Source organism: Neltuma alba, unplaced genomic scaffold (assembly GCF_004799145.2).
Source record: "Neltuma alba isolate B1F8T4 unplaced genomic scaffold, ASM479914v2 tig00012079_pilon, whole genome shotgun sequence".
NCBI lineage: Eukaryota > Viridiplantae > Streptophyta > Magnoliopsida > Fabales > Fabaceae > Neltuma > Neltuma alba.
The window spans coordinates 33,494-56,002 of record NW_021636638.1 but is presented as its reverse complement, the minus strand read 5'-3'; the positions used below and the strand labels follow the sequence as shown (position 1 = coordinate 56,002).

At 35.0% G+C, this 22,509-nt stretch overlaps 4 protein-coding genes across 4 annotated transcripts; all 4 read right to left on the bottom strand.

Annotated features, from left to right (window-relative positions):
- Positions 1-2,903: 2,903 nt before the first annotated feature.
- LOC114721941 (sodium/calcium exchanger NCL1-like) lies at positions 2,904-4,091 on the bottom strand. The gene is made up of 4 exons (XM_028907835.1): positions 3,955-4,091; positions 3,676-3,821; positions 3,257-3,518; positions 2,904-3,032 (listed from the first exon to the last, which is right to left on the bottom strand). Exons 1-4 carry the CDS (start codon positions 3,985-3,987, stop codon positions 3,024-3,026), a joined length of 450 nt encoding a protein of 149 aa, XP_028763668.1. The 5' UTR covers positions 3,988-4,091; the 3' UTR covers positions 2,904-3,023.
- Positions 4,055-6,824, bottom strand: LOC114721949 (sodium/calcium exchanger NCL2-like). Its single transcript, XM_028907842.1, has 7 exons — positions 6,794-6,824; positions 5,765-6,127; positions 4,953-5,159; positions 4,638-4,822; positions 4,321-4,466; positions 4,168-4,219; positions 4,055-4,063 (listed from the first exon to the last, which is right to left on the bottom strand). The coding sequence occupies exons 1-7, from the start codon at positions 6,822-6,824 to the stop codon at positions 4,055-4,057; spliced, it is 993 nt and encodes a 330-aa protein (XP_028763675.1).
- A 78-nt stretch (positions 6,825-6,902) lies between these two features.
- Positions 6,903-11,612, bottom strand: LOC114721942 (sodium/calcium exchanger NCL). The gene is made up of 9 exons (XM_028907836.1): positions 11,130-11,612; positions 10,415-10,624; positions 9,798-9,982; positions 9,392-9,537; positions 9,050-9,314; positions 8,732-8,880; positions 8,289-8,547; positions 7,656-7,940; positions 6,903-7,394 (listed from the first exon to the last, which is right to left on the bottom strand). Exons 1-9 carry the CDS (start codon positions 11,542-11,544, stop codon positions 7,146-7,148), a joined length of 2,163 nt encoding a protein of 720 aa, XP_028763669.1. The 5' UTR covers positions 11,545-11,612; the 3' UTR covers positions 6,903-7,145.
- Positions 11,613-18,274: 6,662 nt separating this feature from the next.
- LOC114721953 (basic leucine zipper 61) lies at positions 18,275-20,914 on the bottom strand. Its single transcript, XM_028907847.1, has 4 exons — positions 20,086-20,914; positions 19,779-19,869; positions 19,567-19,693; positions 18,275-18,617 (listed from the first exon to the last, which is right to left on the bottom strand). The coding sequence occupies exons 1-4, from the start codon at positions 20,688-20,690 to the stop codon at positions 18,460-18,462; spliced, it is 981 nt and encodes a 326-aa protein (XP_028763680.1). The 5' UTR covers positions 20,691-20,914; the 3' UTR covers positions 18,275-18,459.
- Between the last annotated feature and the right edge of the window lie 1,595 nt (positions 20,915-22,509).

Genomic DNA, 22,509 nt, shown 5'->3' with positions numbered 1-22,509 from the left:
TTATATATAAGTCATTTTCACTATGTACAAACTAATTTTTTATATCCAAATAATGTTCTGTGCAAATCATCTTCTGTTTATGCAATTTACCTTCCTTTGTATGCCACTAATCTTTCTTTATATAATTAATCATCCTATGTCTTATTTGCCAATTAAATTTTTAATAAGGGATTTATCCCAATTTTCTTTTAAAAATATTGTTTCAATGACCAAAAATTTTAGAAGGATCAAGATGGAGTTAAAATTCAGAAAACAAAAATATTAACTTCAAATTTTAAGAGGCAAAATAAAAACGAGGTTAAATTTTAAAAACTAAAAATATATTAATTCAAAATTTAATTAATGAAAAGTTTTGAAAGGGCCTAATTATAGAGTATATGTATGCGGCATCTATAAAATAGGTAGTGTATCACCACATACGTAGGAAAATTTATGGGATCATTCTTATTAATAACATTTTTAATGAGGAAATTTTCTTTCCAATTGTCAATTTTTTCCCTTTTTATGCAAGATTATGAGTGATTTTTAATCACCGTACACGTATCAAGACAACGAGAATTTAAGTCGTGTGGTGCACGTTGTTATAAACAAATAAATATATTATAGGTCGGCATGCTTTGCAAGATTAAATATATGGTGATATAATTCCATGTTTTACATGTTTAGCCTCAAAAATACACAGTGGTAATTTCATATTACCTGTCATAAAATTATTATTTTCCATATTTTATGGAACTTGTCAATTTTAGATTTCAAGAATGTATTAAATCATTTATTTTATTTTTTGTCCTTTGTTAATCTTAGATTCCAAAAATGCATTATATTAAGAGTAGTATTTATTTTAAAAAGGCTAAGGAAATTTTAAAGAAGCAATAGATTAGTTTTTCAAAATAGTATGATGTCATTGAATAGAGAAAATCTCCAAAAAAATACCTCTTAAATTTCAAAATCTCAAATAAAAAATTACTACAAAAATATATTGTTATTTGTTTTCTAAATATAGTAAACAAAATTGATTTAGAATTTTAAATTTCAAGAGGTTTTTTTTGAATTTTTTCTATTCAATAATATCTGTAAAAATTAATAAGAATATTTTTGAAATAAGACTTAAAGACATTTTAGGGAAATAGTAAATTATTATTAATATTAATTTTACGAAATATGATGTTCTTTATTGATATCAAAGTCAAATTCATATTAATAAAGTTTAGAGTTTAGTTTTTTTTTTTTGTCCAGAATATCCTCCTATCTGAACGGTAACAGACTAATATCTCAAGGTACTATCAGGTATCGTAACAGAAACCCCTCTCAACAGTATTTTTTTACACACTGTCCTAATGATCAAACTCACAACATGATGTTTAAATTTTTTTACTTGAACCAACACTTGTTGTTAGTTTAGTTTTAAATCACCGATAACATCCGTGATTTTACGTTACCCCATTTCATTCTCCCCCCCCCCCCCCCAAAAGAAAAAAGAATGAACCCCAATTGCCCCGACCCGAATGAACTGCTTCAACTGTGACTCTAAAAGATCCGCAACCTTTGACATTTTAATAATATTGTAAGCCCTGAAAAGCTTTGAAGAAAAATTAAAAAAATAGTTTTATGAATATTCAGATCCACCAGTCACGGGGTAGATCTAATCTTAATGAGTGGGTCCAGGTGAGATGGCGTGAGATGGATGGGAAACACAAGGACTTGGGGATTTTAATTAAATGAATTGATTGGGTGATGTGGCTCAATTTCACATGATTTGGGTATAAAATAATTTACAAATGACAATAGGGAAAAAAAAATATGACAATAAATGCGGCATACCGCTCTTGCCAAATCTCCATCCTCCACATGGCTACTTCCTGGATCATGAATTTCTATTAGATTAATCGCCCTGACTTCAGCATTTTTATGCCTCTATTTTTCCTGGTTTGAAATTTTGTATCTCAATCACATCAGATCGTTAAGCTGTAGTTTTGTCCTCGGAAACTTTCAATACCTGAAATTTTTTTTTTATGCAAATTTATTCCGAAAGTTTACAATCATAGTAACGTCACTTCTTGCAGTTAAAAATATCATCACTATTTTAATGGTTAATATTAGTTTTTTAACGGTATAGTTTAATATTATTATGATTTTAAATTTTCAGAATAAATTTTTAGCTAAAAAAATTTCTGAATATCTATCATCATGAGTAAAAACTTTCCAAACAAATTTGCATGAACGAAATCTTACAAATAGCTATTGTATTCTTTCTGAGTCTAATAATACGATGCTCCTTGTTGATAGGGAAACCACAAGTTTAAATCTGTGCCTGTGTGTTGCATGTGTTTCGTTTGATCCCGATAAAAAGAACTACTGGAGTAGACATGGTTTGGCTTGTTATTTTCTGAGTTCTTCATGTCAAGAATTGATAAGTCATGATGGATGCTATTTATGTGAACATTTATTTATAAATTATGAAATTCAATGGTATGGTCAGAGTCAACATGTGTGATAAAAGAAAGGTGCACTCCAAATTGTGCTCAAGTGTAGGAAAGAACATGTTTGAGGAGAAAAACAAGGACAAGAGAGAATGGGTACAAGAGATACGCAGAGAAGGAAGACCATATAGGAAAAGTGGAGTTAAAACTGGCAGCAAGCCCCACCACAATACAAACCAGAGCCACAACCAGTGCTTCTGCTGAGAATTCCCATGTGATTCCTCTAGCATATATCAGAACTGAGATCGCAAAGAATCCCAGCACATTGTTCATGAACACCCCTCCATATATCTGCAAAATCATTTCTTCCAAATCCTTAAAAAATTCCTTCATAGATTAAGTTATTATTGGAGAAATGAAGGATGATGATGAGATGATGGCTAACCTCAGAAATGGAAAGAGAAGTAGTTCTGGACTTCTTATGGCTTGCTTCTTTGACTGCAGAAATTGCTTTTTTAGCATTAGTGGCCAATGGGACCAATATAAATGAGATGAAGAATGCATTAATTCCTGCACCGCTTGAAAACCTGCGTACACTTTCTATCAAGGGCTCTGCAAGGACAGATAACATGGCAATCCCCACCACTACATTTATTATTGCCTTCAGCCATGCCCATACCGATTTATCAATCACTGCTTCGCTTTGATTTTCTTCCACCACCATATCTGTCTCTTCCCACATCTTAATCACAGCAATATGGTATCAGTTTTAACTTCTGGGTCTTTGGCCCACACAGAGAAGAGTAAGATTGGAAGCTTTATTGTGCTTCACTTACCTGAAGTATATCTTCTTCTGACTCTGACTCTGAGGGATGAACACGACTGGGAGATGATGAGCTGAGCCATTTTTTGAGCCCAGAAATAAATTCCTCCTCACTAATCACATGGTCCCTGTTAACGTCAAGCTCTTCAATGAATTTATTAGCTGCTTCCTCCACATCTATTGATGCTTTAGCAATATTGATCTCCTTGAGTAGTTTTCTTAATTCAGGCCGGGAAATGAAGTTATCTTCATTGGCATCCATCTTGTCGAATAACCTGTGAAATTAGTGGATATGAACTCACTTGTTCAACTCATAATTCCAGTATTATTAACTAGCATTACATGATTTTAATCTAGTCAAGGCGTATTATCATTCTCATTGTTATTATACTTGCGCCTAGATAGGTGAGAAGAAGAATTCAAGATGTTAACCTTCTAATAGCAATTTCGTCAGGTTTGCCATCATCAGTAAGGAGGCTGACAACCAAATCGCTCTGAATATGCCTGAAGATTTCAGATATGATATGTTTCTTCCTTTCTTGTTCTCTTCTTTTATTCTCAATCCATGGCTCAAAAACCTGTCAGATTTTTTTCAAGTTTGTCAGAAACACAAAATGAGTCAGCGGCTTCTCAAGTGCTCTTCCAATTTCAAAATTCATGTAACTATAACATGAATGTGTGGAATTCTAAGTCACGAGGTGCATTTAGTACCTGATATAACTCCTTGAGTGATTTCCTTGACATATATTGTTTATTCAAAGCAAATTTGGTTTGTTCAAGCCATTTTATAAAGCCAGACACAAATTCATCCTTAGTTATTCTATTTTCATCATCATCCAAGTTAAAAATTCTTAACATGTCCTCTATTTCCTCTTCACTGATACTTCTTTCACTTGATTTAGTCTTAAGCAGGATCTGTTTTACTTCAGAAGCTGATACAACAGTGTCTCCATTTTGATCCACTTCTCTAAATAGCCTGCAATATATAGATAGCCATTGTGGTGAACTAAATAGAACCCTTGTAGACAAGAAAGCAGAATTCTCATCTACCGGAAGAGCTTTTTGATGAAATCTCACCTTCTTATGGCACTTATATTTGGAGATCCATTCCTGGTGAGGATCCTCTCCAGGGTACTCTTCTCAACATGTCGTAATATTCTTACTATTAAATGATTTCGCTTCACATATTCCAATCTTCTTTTCTGTATCCAAGGTTCAAAAATCTGCAGATTTAAGAGCAAAATGGAAGTCAATTGGCAGAAACATTTTCTTCTTGTCCACTACTCCCCGCATGCATTCTCTTCTCCTTTATAAAGTAAATCATCATAATACTTTTCTTATAAGGCCATGCATAGGTTAACTTTTATACTAGGAGAAATGTGATGGTTGGAAACCTGGTAAGTGAAGTACAAGAGCAGAAAAATGGCAGTAATGATGAGAGCAGTTATCAAAGTCGCCGTTCTTGGCCCAGAAGAGAGTTGAAACAAGTTAGGGAATTGCATTATTATGAGTGGTATGACAGAGGCGAGCATGATTCTTGCAGTGTGGCTGGTCTCCAAATCTGTAGTAATGCCATAACCTAAAATCTCACAAATTGTCAGACGTGTCAAGCAGGTAGTTCTGAGAATTTGAAACAGTATTCTATGTTGACCAATGATGTGAATGCAGTTGACGTTAGAACATAATTAGAGAATTGAGATGGAACAGACCAGTCAAATATGATTTTAGTCTTGTTGGTATTGAATTAGAATCATCACAGATTCTAAGACTCGAATCATTGTTAACTTGTTGGGCCCCAGTTATAACACAGGTTCCCCATACCACTGTCAAGAGCAAGATGGATGATCCAGCCAATAAGCCAACTCCAGTAAAAGCATACTCTTGTGCAATCTCCTTACTGCTGAGAAGTCCAGAGACTGATAATAAACACTAATCACATAGCTGATAAAGCAAATATGACATATTTGTAATTGGGATGTAAGACATGAGAAAGGTTTCTTAGATTGATGTATTTAATTTTATCAACATCAGATAGAGGTGGAATCATACGTTTGGAATTCATCAAATTTAAATATTGCACGCAATTAAGAATTAAAGTGCTTCACAAGTATAGACTTCTCTGATCCAAGCCAGTTCTAACTTCCATTTAAGAATTATGCAAAACAACTCAAGAGTCAATGAAGCTGAATTATGATATGTTTGCTTCTTGTGAATTTCATAATCATAAGCAATGCTGCATCTTTGTGGTCATATTTAAAACTTCACTCACGTTTAAACTCATTCCCTAGATTTTCTGATTAAACACAACCTGAAGAATTAAAACACGTGCTACAAAATCAAACAGTTAACTAAAGACACTTGGCGAGTCTAGAGCCGAGATGAAAGAAAATCACCATGAGTAGAAACGCTATCTCTATAAAGACAAGAATTAGATCAAAATAACTGTTTGAGTATAACAGAGTTCGAAATAATCTGAGGATCAAATTAAAATGCGGTTTTACTTCCAAGAGAAGTTGCATACCAAGAAGAATTAAGGACTCTGGAAGGGCACTAAGGATGTGAAAAGCACTTGCACCGAAAATCCCAGGACCAAGAATCTTGAAGATCCGCTCACCTCCGTCAGCCAAATACGATTCTCCATGGAACAACAAGTACTCATAAACCAAAATCAGAAACAGATGGCCAAAAATACTGTTTGAACATGGCAAGAAGCCATACATTTGCTTGCACTCTTCTTGAGAATTTGGTTCAAATTCAATGCCTTTAAAAAGTAAGTTTGTTTTGTCTTGTTGAAGTTCATTTTCATCATCATGAACTCCATCTGAAACCAATTCGTTATGAAAAGTTCCGGGGTTCAGATGACGCCCTTCAACCACAATCGTTACTGCAAAAATAATGAATAAAACAAAGCATAATTTTCTCAAAATGGTTCTCATGATTTGCTTGGTTGTTGCCCAAGTGAAGGACAGAAAGACTTCGTCTCCTTATTATGAAGTAGTTGTTAAGAAGTACATGAAGAAATAGTGGAAATAAGAAAATCAAGACGCACAAGTAAAGTCATTGAATGTCATACAGTTTCATACTTTCAAACTTCTGGAAAAAAAATTGACGTGGTCCAATTCTTTATTTGGCAAAACACATCAACACACAGGCTGTTTAAGATTTGTCTTTTGAAGTCTGTTTAAGGTTTGAGATAAAGCATTTTAGGCCCCGTCAACAATCTTCAAATTAAAGAGTTTAATTACTCCCTCCGGTTATTAATATAAAAACTAATTGACTAATTTGAGAAGATTAAAAAGATTTGTTAAGTTAGTTATTTATAATAAATAAGTATTATCTCTCTTAGAATATCTTTGTTAATCATATGTTATAACTAAAGCTATCATTTAATAAAACATTTAACATGTACAACTATTAAAAAGATTATTTTAGAAAAAATAAATAAATATGATAAATAAAATAAATTGGGATCTTATATTTAAAATCAAATTGAATATCAAATTAGATCTTATATTAAAAACCGGAGGTAGTATTTCTCAACGAAAAAAACTAGCTTCAAGCACAGAAATCGCGATGTCCATCCCAGGAATTTATCAAAGTTGAGAACCAAACGGAACCTTAAAAAAGTCAAACTTCATGGGACGTGGGAAAGCACGCAATTTGATAATTTTTCTTTTTTCGGATCAACAGATCATACAATGTTCATTTATTATAAATATAAAGGTGTAATCAGATCACAAGCAAGATCAAGATATTGAAAATTAGACGTAACTAAAATCTAAACCTATAACAATACATTTAGTTACACATTATCGTTAGTCATTGAAGCATGATAAATTATAAAGTTTGGTCACTATCCTGATAATATCATTTTGAGTTGGTCAAGATCTTCAAAGAGTGGCTCACTCATAATGAAGAACATCATTGAGAACATAAACCAGAACTAAAGACAGCCAATACAAAAGATATGCGCCGAAGGATGTCCACAGAGGAAAATTGGGCCGAAAACTTGCAGACAGGCCCATTACAGAACAGACGATTGCCACAACCAGCACTTCAGCTGAGAATTCCCACGTTATTTCTCTCACATATATCAGAGTTGCAATTGCCGAAAATCCAAGAATGTTGTTCATAAATACTGCTCCATAAATCTGCATTTCAAAATTAATGATTAGAATATATCAACTTTTTACTGAAATTTTCCTAAATCTCTTAGTCACCATCCAGCTATGTAATTTTCTTTCTAGAAGGGAAATCTAGAAAGTTAATTTTGTTTATAAATGTAAGTTTTTAGATAAAATTTAGTCAAATATTAAGAGAATCAATCAAGGGATATTTTTAAAACAAAGAGGGGTGTCAACTATAATTTAATTAACTAGAGAGTAGATTAGTGTGATTTGCTCATGACTGACCTCATACATTGTCTGAGAAGTGTTACTTCTCTTCTTGTGGCTAGCTTCTTTGATGGCTGAGGTCGCTTCTCTAAAATTTGTGGCCAGAGGGACTAAAATGAAAGAGGCAAAGAAAGATGGGATTCCTGCTGCCGCAGAAAATTTCTGGACACTTGCTATTAATGGCTCCGCAAGAATAGATAATATAGTGATTCCTACCACCACATTTATTATAGCCATGATCCATCCATATATTCCTTTGTGCTGATGCTTCTCTTCCACAACCTTCTCTACATATTCCCAGGTCTAATACAAAAAAAAAAAAAAACAAGAAAGAAGAAGGAAGAAAAAGGAAAATTGAATCATCAAGTGTTCAAAACATTATAAACAATGAATCATTTAGTCTATGTGGTTTTGATTCGATTACAGCTCAGTACTATAGTTTAATTTGTCCGACTCAATTCCTAAGGTTTAGTCCATTTAATATCTTGGTCTCTACACTTTGAAAAAATCATCTAGCTACTCAAGGACTGAGTCAAAACTAAGTAATAGAGTGTAGAGACCAACCGTAAGGGACTAAGTTTAATGGGGCAGACTAATTAATTCATTTTCTCGGGAAAAAAACTGCAGAAGAGAAACGAATAGTGCAAATACCTGATGAGTTTCTTCTTGGTGAGGCTGAGGTTTTGAGTGTGGAGCTTGTTTGGAAGATGAAAGCACCCATTTTGTGAATCCATCCACAAATTCTTCCTCAGTAATTACATTGTCACTGTTTATATCAAAATCTTGAATTATTTTCTTGACTGCTTCCTCCTCATCCACTGCCTTGCCAAAGTGGAGGTTGGTCACTAGTTTCCGTATCTCGGATTGAGAAACACTGTTATCTCTGTTGCTATCAACTTCCTCAAACAACCTGTTACATCATATCTGTGTTAATAATGCTCACCAACATATATGACACACAACAAAAATCTTATCAAGTCCTTGTTTCTGGGACAACGAACACAACCTTATGTTCAGATGACAGTTAATTTTGTGTTTTCGGAATCTTCAAAGTAAGTAACTGTGAGTTTTTGGTTTAGGGTTATAGTTGATACCTTCTTATAGCAGACTCATCCGCAGTTCCATCATCATTGAGAAGCTGCACAACCATATCGCTCTGAGCATGCCTTAAGATTTCAGATACAAGATGTCCCTTAATCTCACGCTCTTTTCTCATGTGTTCCATCCATGGCTTGAGGAAACCCTAGTAATGCGAGATCAGTTAGCATTCTGCTTTACATCTATCTCATATTTCCTTCAAGTTTTCCAAAACCATATTTTTTCTTCACATTCACCAACTAATGCAGTAATGAGGACGTGCTTAACTTAGCAGAAGTAAAATGTATGCATGGTGTATATTATGTTATATCTACCTGATAAATGTTCTGGAGTGATTTTCTTGGCATGTATTGTTTATCCAAAGCATGCTTCGTTTGCTCAATCCATTGTGTTAATCCAGTGACAAACTCTTCCTTGGTTATAATTTGGTCACCATTTCGATCAAACACTCTTAACATGTCTTCAACTTGTCCCTCTGAGATGTCTGTCCCGGTTAATTTGTTCTTGAGCAGCAGTTCTTTCACTTCAGAAGCTAATAAATCCCTCTCTCCACCGTGTTGACTAATTTCGTTATATAGCCTGCATTATCAAGTATTTGTGATTAGTCATGTATTTAACAGTCTGTGACAAGTTCCCCATTAAATCTTCTTACTCACCCATTAATGGCTGCCACATTGGGAGATCCATCCTCAGTGAGGATCTTTTGAAGGGTTTGCTTTTCAACATGCTCGAAAATTCTCAATATTAAGTCATGATGTTTTATGTATTCCAGCCTTGTTTTCTCTATATGAGGTTTAAATATCTGCAGATTACGAGCAAACAAGAAGTCATTCTCCTGTAAATTTTCTCATGGACTGACATTAACTGCATTGAGAATCATATGGACAAAAGCATTGGATAAATTTTTTAAGTCTCTCTTTGCTATCTGATTCCTCCATCGAATTTTATGACTTAGCATCACGAATGCTGATTCCTTCTCTCCACACGTCATAAGTCTGTTAAGTTTTTTCCCTTTGTTAAGGTTTAATGTTAATAGAGTTAGAAATTGTTGGATTGAATTACCTGATAAATGAAGTACAACAAGACAAAAATGACAGTAACGGTAAGAGCACCCATCAGGGTCACAGAGCGAAGCACTGCAGAGAATCGAAACACACTGGGGATCTGCATAATTATGAACGGTATAACTGAGAGAATCATGATTCTTGCCATTTCCTTTGTCTCTTTATCAATAGTAATCCCAAAACCTAGTAGACCAAGAAAAAGAAAAAATCAGATGCATGTGAGAGGCAATGCTAGGAAGTAATCACTAATGAAGAATCTGAAACAAATAAAAATAAATAAATATTAACAAAATGGTTTCATACGTTGCTTACAAATATCAAAGGGAACCTATATTAATGCATCAAAAACATTTTTACAAACTTGAGACTAAAATGACAACGTCAAACCCAGCTAAAAGATGCCATGTGATCCTCATGCGTCTGTTATCTCAATCACGTGTAGTTTAATACCACTTTCTCTTCAGTTCTTAATGTGTGGTTTCGGGAGGTATAATATTTTCCATATATCAACTGCATAGTTCTTTACTTCTTTTGGTCTGGGTAGTTCAGATACCACTTAACAATTGGAAAATAATTAATAAGCATAGAAACTAAAGAGAAAGATGGAGGAAAAACCAGCTAATAATTCTTTAGGAGTTGCCCTTGATGAATTTGAATAATGAGAGGATCTATTCCTTGAGTCAGTTTTCAAGTTTTGCCTGCCAGTGATGACACAGGTTCCCCAAACTATTGTGAGAAGCAAGATGGATGATCCAGCCAACATGCCAACTCCAGTGGAAGCATACTCTTGAGCACTCTCCTTGGTCTCTCTGGAAAGCCCAGTAACTAATAACAAAAACAAAACAGAATCTCATAAATGATATCACAAAATCTCTAAGAAAAATGGTAAAGTGGTCCGCACAGATTATTTCAATTTGTTACGGATACTAGGATAGAAATGTACAGCAGAACCAGATGAAGCAGGTTCTTCAGAGACTGTCCACTGGCATGCTTTAAGTGCCATGTGATTCAGATAGTTCCAAGCTGAAGATAGGTTCAGGCAATTTATTTCATAATCTCAGATGCACTGGCATTTGGGATTTCTTTGGATTTTAAAAGATGACCAAGACTTTGTCTTTTGGTAGAGATTAGCAAGACTTGATGTAGTCTTCCAGGAAACTAATATAATAATATTATAGCCAGTGGAAATATGAGAGACATAAAACTTGCTAAAAATGCAGATTTTTAAGATCCAAAAGTTGTTCAAATTTCAAGTTCAATCTTCATGTTCATAGATTAGAGCCACAAGTTAAGAAAAATCTAAGAAACAGGAAAAAGAAAATTAGCATACCAAGAAGAATCAAAGACTCAGGAAGGGCACCAAGAAGATCGAAGGCACTTGCACCGAAAAGCCCAGGGCCAAGAATCTTGAAGATCTGCTCACCCCCAGAAGCCAAGTATGATTCCCCATGGAACAACAAGAACTCATAAACCAGAATCAGAAAGAGATGACCAAGCATGCTGGTTGAACATGGCAAGAAGCCGTACATTTGCTCACACTGTTCTTCAAAGGGTTCGGTTTTTCCGGTATTCCCCCTGAGAAACAAGTGAGAATTCTTCTGGGGTTGAACACCATCCTCGTCAACTCCATCTGAAGTGAACAATGCAGAAGAAGCACTGTGTTGAAGATAACGCCCTTCAACCTCAAGAACTACTGATAGAAGAAGAATGAAGATGAAGCATGCTGGTTTTGAAACGTTTCTCATTTGATATAGTTGCTGACAAATTTTGACGGAGTTGCAGAAAACGCCTCAGGGCATCCGTAGTCTGAGGTGAAGAACAGATTCTTGTTGTGTTGTGTGTGTATATATAATTATTATATATCATGAAGTAAACTTTAACAACCAGGTCAGGGTCTTAGCAAAAAAGTTTTTAAAAAAACTCTTAACAACCGGGGTTGCTCAGAGAAAAGAAAAACACAAAAACAAAAAGAGGAAAAAATTGATATGTGTGGACAGTAGCGGAAGAAAACAAAAGAAATCCTTATAGTGACTCAGATGTACTACAAAAATTTGATTGGTTATGAGGTGATCTTACCCGGTGGCGCATAGACGTATTAATTAATTTAACAATATTTTTAGGTGTGGCCAAAAATTAATGAGAAAATTTAATTCGAATACTAAATAATATCTTCTGTTCTTTCAATATATAACCAAAAAAATATATGTATTTAATAGTGAGAACCTGTAAAAATGATGCTCAAAGTTACAGATGATTTTGTTTCTATTTCTGCATTTTAATTTTTCAGTTATTGCTGCTCTGCTCGAACATGTTGACCTTATTCCAGGGTGAAAGTTGTGTTGGTGCGGACATAAATCCAAATTATTTATGTTTTTGCTGGTTCAAACGTTATCATAGTTTTCAAATTTGCGAGTACTCATACTACCTCTACGAGTACTTGCGAATAAGAACACTTGAAAAAAATTTATATCAAGATAAAATTTTTCTTATATATTCACCACACATCTCACACTTTATAAAATTGTTTCTGGAAGAATAATTCAAACATCTCATTAAAAATTAAAGTTTTCTTGTATGAGAAAACTCTTATGCTACAAAGAAAAGATTTATACCTAAACAATCCTACACGCTTTGAGCAAAATGAAATCAAAATCCTTTGGTAAATCAGAATCTATAGGGCATAGCTAGTCTGAGTTCTGACAGAGGCACGCCGGCGTACAGGTCCACTCTCCCACTCAACTACGCACTTGAAAGCTACCTGAGATGGCACGCTTTGATTTATTTTATTGTTCGCTTGGTGCTCGGCGACACCAAGATATTTGGAGCGACACATGATACTCGTGGGATTCAAGTCAAATAAGTGATAACCAATCATAATTATAAATAAATCCGATTTATTGATCTGGAATTTTATTTTCTCATATGATTTATTTGTCTTCAAAGCCAGCCAACCCCTGCTGGGTCTTGATTCGCTTAAGCAGGTTCGTCAATGGCATTATTTATCAAATTAAACAAATTTCATCCCAAAAACATCAAGTCAATGACAACTTATCAAGAATGACAATGGAGAATCAGTAAGTTGCGTGGAATATATATATCTTATCTTCTTCCTTGTCAGAATCTAAGAACATGCCAACAGTGAGTTCAATTTTCCACCCCAAAAAAAAAACGCAACTCGCTTTCTTTATTTTCACGATTTGCACATTTTTACATAAAAAATATATCATCATAGACTATTGCTGATTATATAAATGTGTGTGTATATACATTCTTCAGTCCTTACACACCATTTTTCATGGATTAACCTCATCAGCCTCCTACTAAATAATTAATCTGTTGTATTCAAAATTATTAAGTTAGTTATATGTAATAAATTAATCTTATTTTTTTCAAAAATACTTATATTAATAACGTGAATTGAAACTACCATTAAATGAAAACTCATCAATACTTGAGTCAAAATGAATAAATATTAAAAACAAATTAAATTTTAACTAATTTTTATATTTAAAGATGTCGTCGGTAGAGATGATCATACTTAAACTGTTAAAAATCACTAATGCCCCCTTATAGTACAGCACTTTCCCTCTTCTCTCGCACAAAAAGGAGAAAACACAAAAAGATCATCTTCTCTGTACGTTCAGAACTCTTTTCTGGGAAGAGAGAAATATCTTCGGCGGTCATCATCATCTTCGACTTCTTTCCGAATCCAATCCCAGCAACGCACGTCGCGCATGTGGATTGTGGAGGGTGGCCCATCACCTTCTTCCTCGAAACAGGGATCTGAACCCCTGAAGCCGAAAGCGTTAAAAAAATTAATGAGTATTTATAGGGGGGGGGGGGGGGGGGAACACACTTTCACATTTATAAAACAAGTTCACATTGTTTTGCGTTCGTAATGACATTTTCATCTTGCTTTCATTTTATGACTGGGTCAGCAGTCAACGGTCATCGTTAGCTCGTCATTGTCCCAGCCAATAAGAATGGATTTAGGGAGTATTTTTATACTACCTACCAATGTTTTAAAAGTCAGACCGGATATAGAACCAGAAAGATCAGCGGGTCATGGTTCATACGGTCAGATCGGTTAGACCGATGATCGGACCGGTGACGTAATAATTAAATAAAAAATAATATTATATACTTATATAATTATATAAATATTAACAATAAATATAGAACTAAAGAAAAACTATAGTGGCACCTCACCCTCAAACCACCGTTGATCTTCTTTTTAAATTAATACTAGAGAGGGTAATGGGCGGTCCCTCTCGACTCGTACATCCCACAAAAGACAAACAAAAAAGTAAATATAAAATATCACTTTCTCTTTCTCCGCCAATAACTGATCCTTCACATTGATTTCACTATTCACCTTATTTCCAAGCCTGCAACTCATGACTCGGTAACTTAAAAGCAGAGAACAGTGGAAGAGTTGCACGACAAGGCTTGAAGTTTGAGGTAGTAATTTTGACGGCGTACTCTATCTGAATGGGTAAGCAATGGAAGGTCAGAATTTCAGTGGCAGCATACTGTATTGCGTCTTCACATTCATAGTCGAGCGAGAGAGCGACTGTCAAAATCCAGGGAATGGAGCGTCTGAATTCTTAGTTTCTCACTTTCTGTTGAATGTCGAGAGGAAGGGAGGATAGACTAAACAATGAACAAGAGACAGTGACACAGATTGGGGATTAAGGGGGCTTTTTGGAGATGGACTTCGATTTTTCTTCAACATTCTAGGCGACACAAGTCGGCCGTTCGGTTTTTGAAAAACCGCTCCGGCTTCCGGGTGAACTCTGGCTACCGGCCTAAGGGCCGACTTGAAGCAGCCCAGGACGGTTGAACTAGATGAACGGCTAAACCCTGCAAGACGAACCGAAAAGTTCTCTGGTCACCGGTCGAACCGGTCTAACCGTCCGGTCCGGTTTTAAAATCATTGCTACCTACTATGCTTAACATAAAACCCAATTAATTAATTTAAAAAGATTAAAAAAATTAGTAAATTAGTTATTTGTAATAAATACATGTTGTATTTTCTAAAATACACTTATTAATTATACTTGTTTGAATTACAAATTGATAGTAACTTCTTAACATGTGTAATTACCATTAAAATTACTGGATGACAAAATAGATAAATACTGAAAACAAAATAAATTAAAGTTTTATATTTAGAACCAAATTAAATATCAAGCTAGATCTTACATTAACGATTGGAAGTGATATCAATTTATTATAATCATCTCATGTTATTTATAAATCATTTTCAACATTTTCCATTAAAATAAAAAAAATCTTAAATATCATTAACTCTATCTTAAAATTTAATAATTTTTCAATTTCAACAATACTTAATATATATGCATTCCAAGAAAGTAATAATCCATACAATAATAAATATTCTGATCATAAATAAAAGACTCGTTTTATATTGTAAATCATACTATAAAGTGGGTTTTATTTTTAAGACCAAAGAAGTAAAAATTAAAATGATATATTCATGTTACAAAAATTAATAAAATAACTTATAAGTATAATAAAATCACCTTATCTCTTTGCTTAATAAATAAAATCAGAAAAGTAAAATCCCTTTTTACCAGACTCTTTCACGGCTAATTGCAAAACTTTTGAACTAATTAAGTAGACCTCTCCAATAACAAACGATTTTTATTTAGGATTATTTTAATATTTTATGAGAAATAACTGTAACCCCACACTAGAGAGGATATATTGTAAATTCACAAGACTTATTTATAATTAAGATGTTAATTAATAAATGTCGTTTTGGTGGTGAAAAGAACCGGAGAGATGCGGGCACACCACACATGGCATATCCTGCACAAGCTTAGGCATCGCAAAATGTGGTGTCCACATGGATGGTCTTCTCAGTTCTCATGGGCCTTACACCCGTCCTGATGGATTACGACCAGTCACCGCCTTGAGATCTAGCCAGTGACAGTCTTGTCCTTTTCCTACACATTTCCCTAACTATAACCTTTTTGTTTGTACCCACCCCGTAAAATCTATCTCCCCTCGTAAATTATGGAGAGAATTACAGAAATCCTTAAAAAAAATTAATTATTAAAAAGTCCCAATAATAAATGACTAGTTTGAACCTGTTGTTATTTTATACTCCAAAATTTATTACTCCTCCGGTCCTTAATATAAGACCCAATTTTTGAGTTGGTTTTGGTCCTAAATATAAGACCCATTTCTTGTATTTTTTAATTTTCTCTAAATTACCCCTATGGATACTCCCCTAACTATAATCAAGTAGAAGAGGAAGAGGGGTATTAAGAAAGATGATTATGGTGTTTTAGGAAAAATGTGTCACTTTTCTTATAATTAACTAATTTACCTAACTTCCTTAATCTAATCAAATTAGTTAAATGAGTCTTATATTAAGGATCAGAGGAGTATTATTTACCCTTCACTTAGATAATTAAATCTCATTATTAGGATCTGATTGTAATTCTCCCTATATCATACCTTTTCCCTTACCGTACCATTTTAAAATCTTTCCTTTTTTATTAAAGAAACAGATATTACGTATTTTTAAAAAGAATGCCCGTCATGCAATTGACCGTTAGATTGTTAAAGGAAAAAAAAATGATCACTCAACTTATTAGGAGGGAGCAATTAAACTTTCGATTAATAGGAGATTTTTTTCCTCTTTTTTTTTTAATTATAAAATTCAGTTTTTTTAACAATTTATAAAATTCAGTCAAAAGAGTGTACAAGGTGCAGGATCGGATCCTAAATGGCATGATATTGCTGTATTTGTATGGATAATAGAGAGAACCCAAAGTTGAGAATCTGTGCCAGGGCCGTGGCTCTGCTTTCAATCGAATTTACACCATCAAATATTCTTTTTTGTCCGCCGTGATCTCCTTGCTTGCCAAGATTCTCCCTCAATAATAGTATTTGCTTTTTTTTTGGAAAGGATTCTATGACACAGTTATCCAAAAACAACCTCATGGCACCAAGCATCTCTAACAAGTTTGCTTCCTTGTAATAGCCTATGCTGGCTAGGTCCAATATATTACCTCCGGTTTTTAATATAGACTTTATTTAACTTTTACTTTGATCCTAAATATAAGATTTTAATCCACTTTGTCTCTCATATTTATACTTTTTTTTTTCAAATTAGCTCTTTTAACAATAATAGTTCTAGTCAATACACTTGATTAGTAAGAATATTTTAGAAAAGACAACACCTATTTAGGACAAATAACTAATTCAACTCTCCTTGGTCTCCTCAAATTAATCAACTGACTCTTATAATTAGGACCGGAAGTAGTACTAGTCTCTCATAACATAATGAATTAAGGTTTAAATTCTTATTAGAAAAGGTACTTATAGTGTCAAATAGTACCTTAAACAACATGACTTCTTTTTTTTTTTTGGTGACAGAATTTTAGGAAGGGGTTTGGGCTCAACCCAATCCAAGGGCAGGGAAACTAACCCCGCTCCACGGGCCCACGGACCAAGTAGGAGAGTACACATGCCTCCACCTCCCCCTGGCTATAGAGCATTAACCTCATGGGAATTAGCCCCAGAGGAACCCCGCTTCACAAGGCTGCGAATATGCCTCCCCAAGCGTCGCGATGGAGGCACAACAAAGTGCCACTCCCAGAAATCGAACCCGTGCCAAAGTGGACAACCAGGCACTAAGTCCAACCCCCTCACCACTGAACCCACGGACGATGGGTAAAACAACATGACTTCTAATAACAAGAAGATCCTCTGCCTAACTAGAAAAAAAATTGCTTCCTCATATCAATTTAAGAATAAGGCCTTTTCATTTTTTTTGACTTGGCCGAGCTCTCAGGGCTCATTTCTCATCATTTCATTACTTTTGGAGCCATCCAGTGCCCATTTGTGACGAGAGATGAAGACACTAGTAGGCCCAAGTTTAGCTGTGTAAAGTTGTTCTTTTTTTTCCCGGTCAGATTATCTGTGTGAAGCTTATTGCTCACTTTATGTAAAACCAGTACAAGACCAATTTCACCTTTTCAATATTGGAGGATGCTTTTACATTTTAAAATGATTGTTTTACATCACATTAGCGGCACCAATAATTGCGACCATCTCTTTTGCAGTAATACCTTCATCTTTTTCCACGTTATATGGAATAGGTTGGTTAAATTAAGTGATTTTGAATTATACGAGTAAATATATGAGACATAAAACAGTTTTTTCTAAGCAATCACAAGGATTTGCCAAATAAAGTTGACTGGCGAGCTTGCTCAAAAGATCTTCGGCTCAACATGACTGAGCTCTTAATTAAACATGAACATGAACTTCAGCCACAAAAATCTTTACATGCATACAAACTCTCAAGTTTCATCTAGCAGTAACAAAAATTACCCTTATAATTTACTCTTCTTTTTTTGCTTACATCAAGACAAAAAAGACTGAATTAGCAGAGCAGAATAACAAAAATAAAAGAAAAGGCAAATAACAAGAGAAGAGAACATGAATTCTCTCTGACATCTTTCATGCATCCAAACATAAATCCATAATTTTTGGTCTCCCTGTCCCACCCAGAGGGAAAAAAATAAAGGGGGTAACATGAATGAACACACAGAATGAAAGTTGCAATAAAAATGGCAGCATGTAAGTTGGAGTTAATTAGGAGAAATTAGGCAAATGCGGTGTCAACTGAGAAGCTGTTCCTTCTCAACAGAAGCAAAAGGCAATGAATTGCCATTCATATTGTTGTTGTTGTTCACTGAGTTGCCTCTCTTCAGCAGCTTCTGTTGCTCATAAACTTGCCTCAGTCTCTCTATTTCCTTCTTCAATGCTTCTTGATGTGCTGTGTTTTTTCATTTGAAACAACCACATTAGAGATAAATTCTCAGTAATCCTGGTGCTTTATATCAGTCCCAATCAATCAAAATTACCAACCACATTCAAAGTACTCCCTCCCATCTTTATCACAAGCATTTAATAATAACTATGCATAACTTAATGAAATTAGTTAAAATTATTTATTTCTTATAAAATATCAAAATTACCCTCAATACCAATCATCAATTAGCAAGAGTTTAGTTAACTAGTTAGTAACTTTTATAATTAGCTAGAAATATCAGGTAAAAATTATTATTTTAAACAAAACATGTTATATCGTGAAACATGTTGGGGATTATTATAAAAAGGATTAGACAGTAATCTATTCTAATTATATGAAGACAAATTTAGTAACCTTAAAGACTCACAACTTTTTGGTTAACGGGCTTTGCACTATTCCATAAGTTGTGAGTCGGAATAGGTAGAATGCCAACAAAAGACTAATGCAAAGGTTTGGTGACATCTTTTAACATGATACTCCTCCGGTCCTTAATATAGGACTCAATTCTTGAGTTGGTTTTGGTCCTAAATATAAGACCCATTTCTCATATTTATCAATTTTCTCTAAATTACCCCTATTGATACTCCCTCAACCATAATCAAATAGAAGAGGGAGATGGGGTATTAAAAAAGATTATTATGGTGTTTTAGGAAAAATATGTCGTTTTTCTTATAATTAACTAACTTATCTAACTTCCTTAATCTAATCAAATTAGTTAAATGGGTCTTATATTAAGGACCGGAGGAGTAGTAAACAAAATATTCTTGAAACATACATAATTTTAGATTAACTAGTATTCTGAAATAGGGAGAATATTTTATATAAAAAAGGAAAAGAAAAGAGGACTGATAGGCTTTTTTTTTTAAGGGAAAATCAATGCTTATGAGACAAAACAAGAGAGGATGAGAGTTACCATCTTTGAAAATCTTGTCTTGGGCCAAGGCAGCAATGCGTTGCTTCAAGGCACTGTTATTCACGTTGAGAACCAAACGCTGGTGGTCCAAGAACGCTACACGTGGCGACAACGCTGATACCTCCGTCTTCATCACAATTTAATTACTTTTAGCTTTAATTAAGAATCGTTAAATTAGTAGTAAACTTGTAGTACAAGCTTTTGTAATTCACCTGCAACGTCGTCACGCTCTTCTCCAGATCAGAAATGTATTGCAGCTTCCTCACCCTTGACCTCTGAGCTGATTGTCTGTTCGCCAATATTCTGAATTCCCGCCACACAAATCACTCATTAAATAACTTCTATATTGTCATCATCATCATCTTTCTTAATCTCCCGATTCATTCAATTTTGACCAACTTATGCCTTAGGAACAATAAGTAATTAAATTGATCCATAACTCATTCTTGGTTTTGGTGTGCAATCAATTTTGTTTCTTTTTTCATGTAACCAACGCGATAATTTTGAGGTCAACATTACCTTTTGACCCTTTTGGGATCGGCGGTAGTTTCGACGCTGCTGGGGGCAACAGACGACGGTGGCGATGCTGTTTCGTTTTTGCATGAGCTCTCCACTTCCCCTTGCTCGCTGTTCTTTGGCGGCGGCTGCTTCTGGTTCTCTTTAACTGGGACCAATTCGTCTAATACCATTGGCTTCTCATCATTGTTGCTATTTTGATCGGACGGCGTGGAAGGATTAGACAGCGCCGGAGGGAAGCCACTGGAGGCAATGTCGTCGGAGAACAGCGACATAAGCTGCTCCTCGTCCAACCTGTCGAACCCATGGGCTCCCGCGACAGTGCCGGAGCTCCGGCATTCCTCGAGGAACGCGATGGAGTCGCTCGCCGACCGCCGATGAGCACCACGCCGCGCTGACGAAAAGTCGAGGAACTCGTCGACCCAGGAAGGTAACTGTTGTGATAATGGTGGTGAAGAATTTTGCTGCTGCTGCTGTTGCTGATGATGATATTGTTGTTGTTGAGTAGTGTTAGTAGGATCGAAATTAGCCATGGCTGACATCTTGTGATGAGCAAAAGAAGGCCAATTTTGTGGGATGCTCGGTATTTTGGGTGGTAACTGTGCCATTTCCAATATATGGGATGTGACCCGAAATATAGAGATAGGGCGAAAATACAGTGCAGAGGATGTGTTTGAGAAAACGAATGAGACGGGGGAGAAATCGCAATAACCTACAACTAACAAAAACAACCTCAACTGCTGTTACAACAATCTGCTTCTTGGGCTTCTAAAACCTTTGCGAAGATAGAGATATTAAAGGAATGGGAGTTATAGAACCAAGTATGAGTCATAAAATCTCTATCACATGAAGGTTCTTTATTGGCTGCTCTTTTTTTTTTTAGATTTTAGTGTATGCGTGTTCGTTATGATTGGTTTTTTTAAGGTCCAGAGGTTTTGGAGGGAGGTGGGAACTAGGAAGGAAGGGAATAGAATAGAGATAAGAGAGAGGGGTAAGTCACATGGGAGGGGGATTAGAGACAGCTAGCAACAGCTAGGTGGTGAAAGACTCAACGGTTTTAGTGGAAATTTGGCAGTGTAATTTAATAACTAGAGGAATCAGCAACCACGTGCCGATGTGACCCAGCTCTTTGGCATCCATTCTCTCTTACATTACCATATTAAATTCATTCCTAAGCTTATTATTATGCAGCTTACATGTTTGATAAAAAATGTTTAGTGCATACTGCATATCAACTCGTGTGTCGCTTCAGTGCATGGCCCATTTGTTTCCCCTTGGTCACAGCATCAGAACCGTTCAGTTGCTCATCTCTAATCATCTTGCTTTTACTGTACCATTTTGGCAGGCTTATTTTATTGGATTTTTTCCCTTGATGACAAGTGTTTGGAAGAGAATGGCACTGATCACTATATGTTCTCATGTTTGGATCAGACTGCCTGTTGTTTATAATTGAGTGAATGGGGTTTTCATCATTCTGTGGGTGTTTGGCAAATTAGGAATCAACAAGCATATATATTATGCAGCTGGACAGACTGAAATAATTTAACGGATTAGTTCTTTCGTACTCTCAACTTGATACGTCATCCAGGTATTATTTTAAAACGAGTGAGAATCAATTATGATAAATTATATTTTAATGCAATAAAACGTTCTTAATTAATCATACATAACTAAAACTGATAAGATTAAATAAGTGGACATCTCTTGGGCAATTTAATTTATGCGGGGATAGTGGGTGTGGTGGGAAAATGGAGGACTTTGGCTAAGGATGAGCTGTGAAAAGCAAGGAGCTTGTGAGAATCATGTCCTTCCTCCCCCCATGTGAGACTGTTTCTAGGAGCCCCCAGCTTTCTTTGCTTTGTCCCCAAATCAGAGTCACATGGGGATATTTGTGTCCCTGTTTTCCTCCCCTCTCTGGCTTTGATTTTTTATTAACTTCCATCATTTCTTGCTGGCTTCTATGTTCTTTGTTTTAAGAAAAGTACTTAAAAGACGCTAATAATGATTAGGGGAAAAGTTGGAATGCATGTTAAACTATCTATTGTTTAATAGTTGGCCGTATAAAAAGTTAAGAGACACCACCCACTTTTGGTATGTTATCTTAAGACACGGAGTATATTTATAACTTCATTTCTTGATGAATAAGGAAAACTTAATTAACAATGAAATGGAGGAATATTTGAAGAGTAAGATTCCTCACGAGACTTCAAGATGAATTCTTTCAGGAACCTAACAGCTATCAAGAGAATCGTAGACATATTCCCTCAAAGTAATTAGAGTCGTAATCTGACTTAATTAAACTCCATTTAAGTTACTCAGCTAGCGTTCCTAGCTAATGGTCAAATTCTCATAATTCTGTTCCATGTTCTGCATGCATAAGTATTGTAATAATTACAGAGCTTAATTTATTGTTTAATTGAACATAGT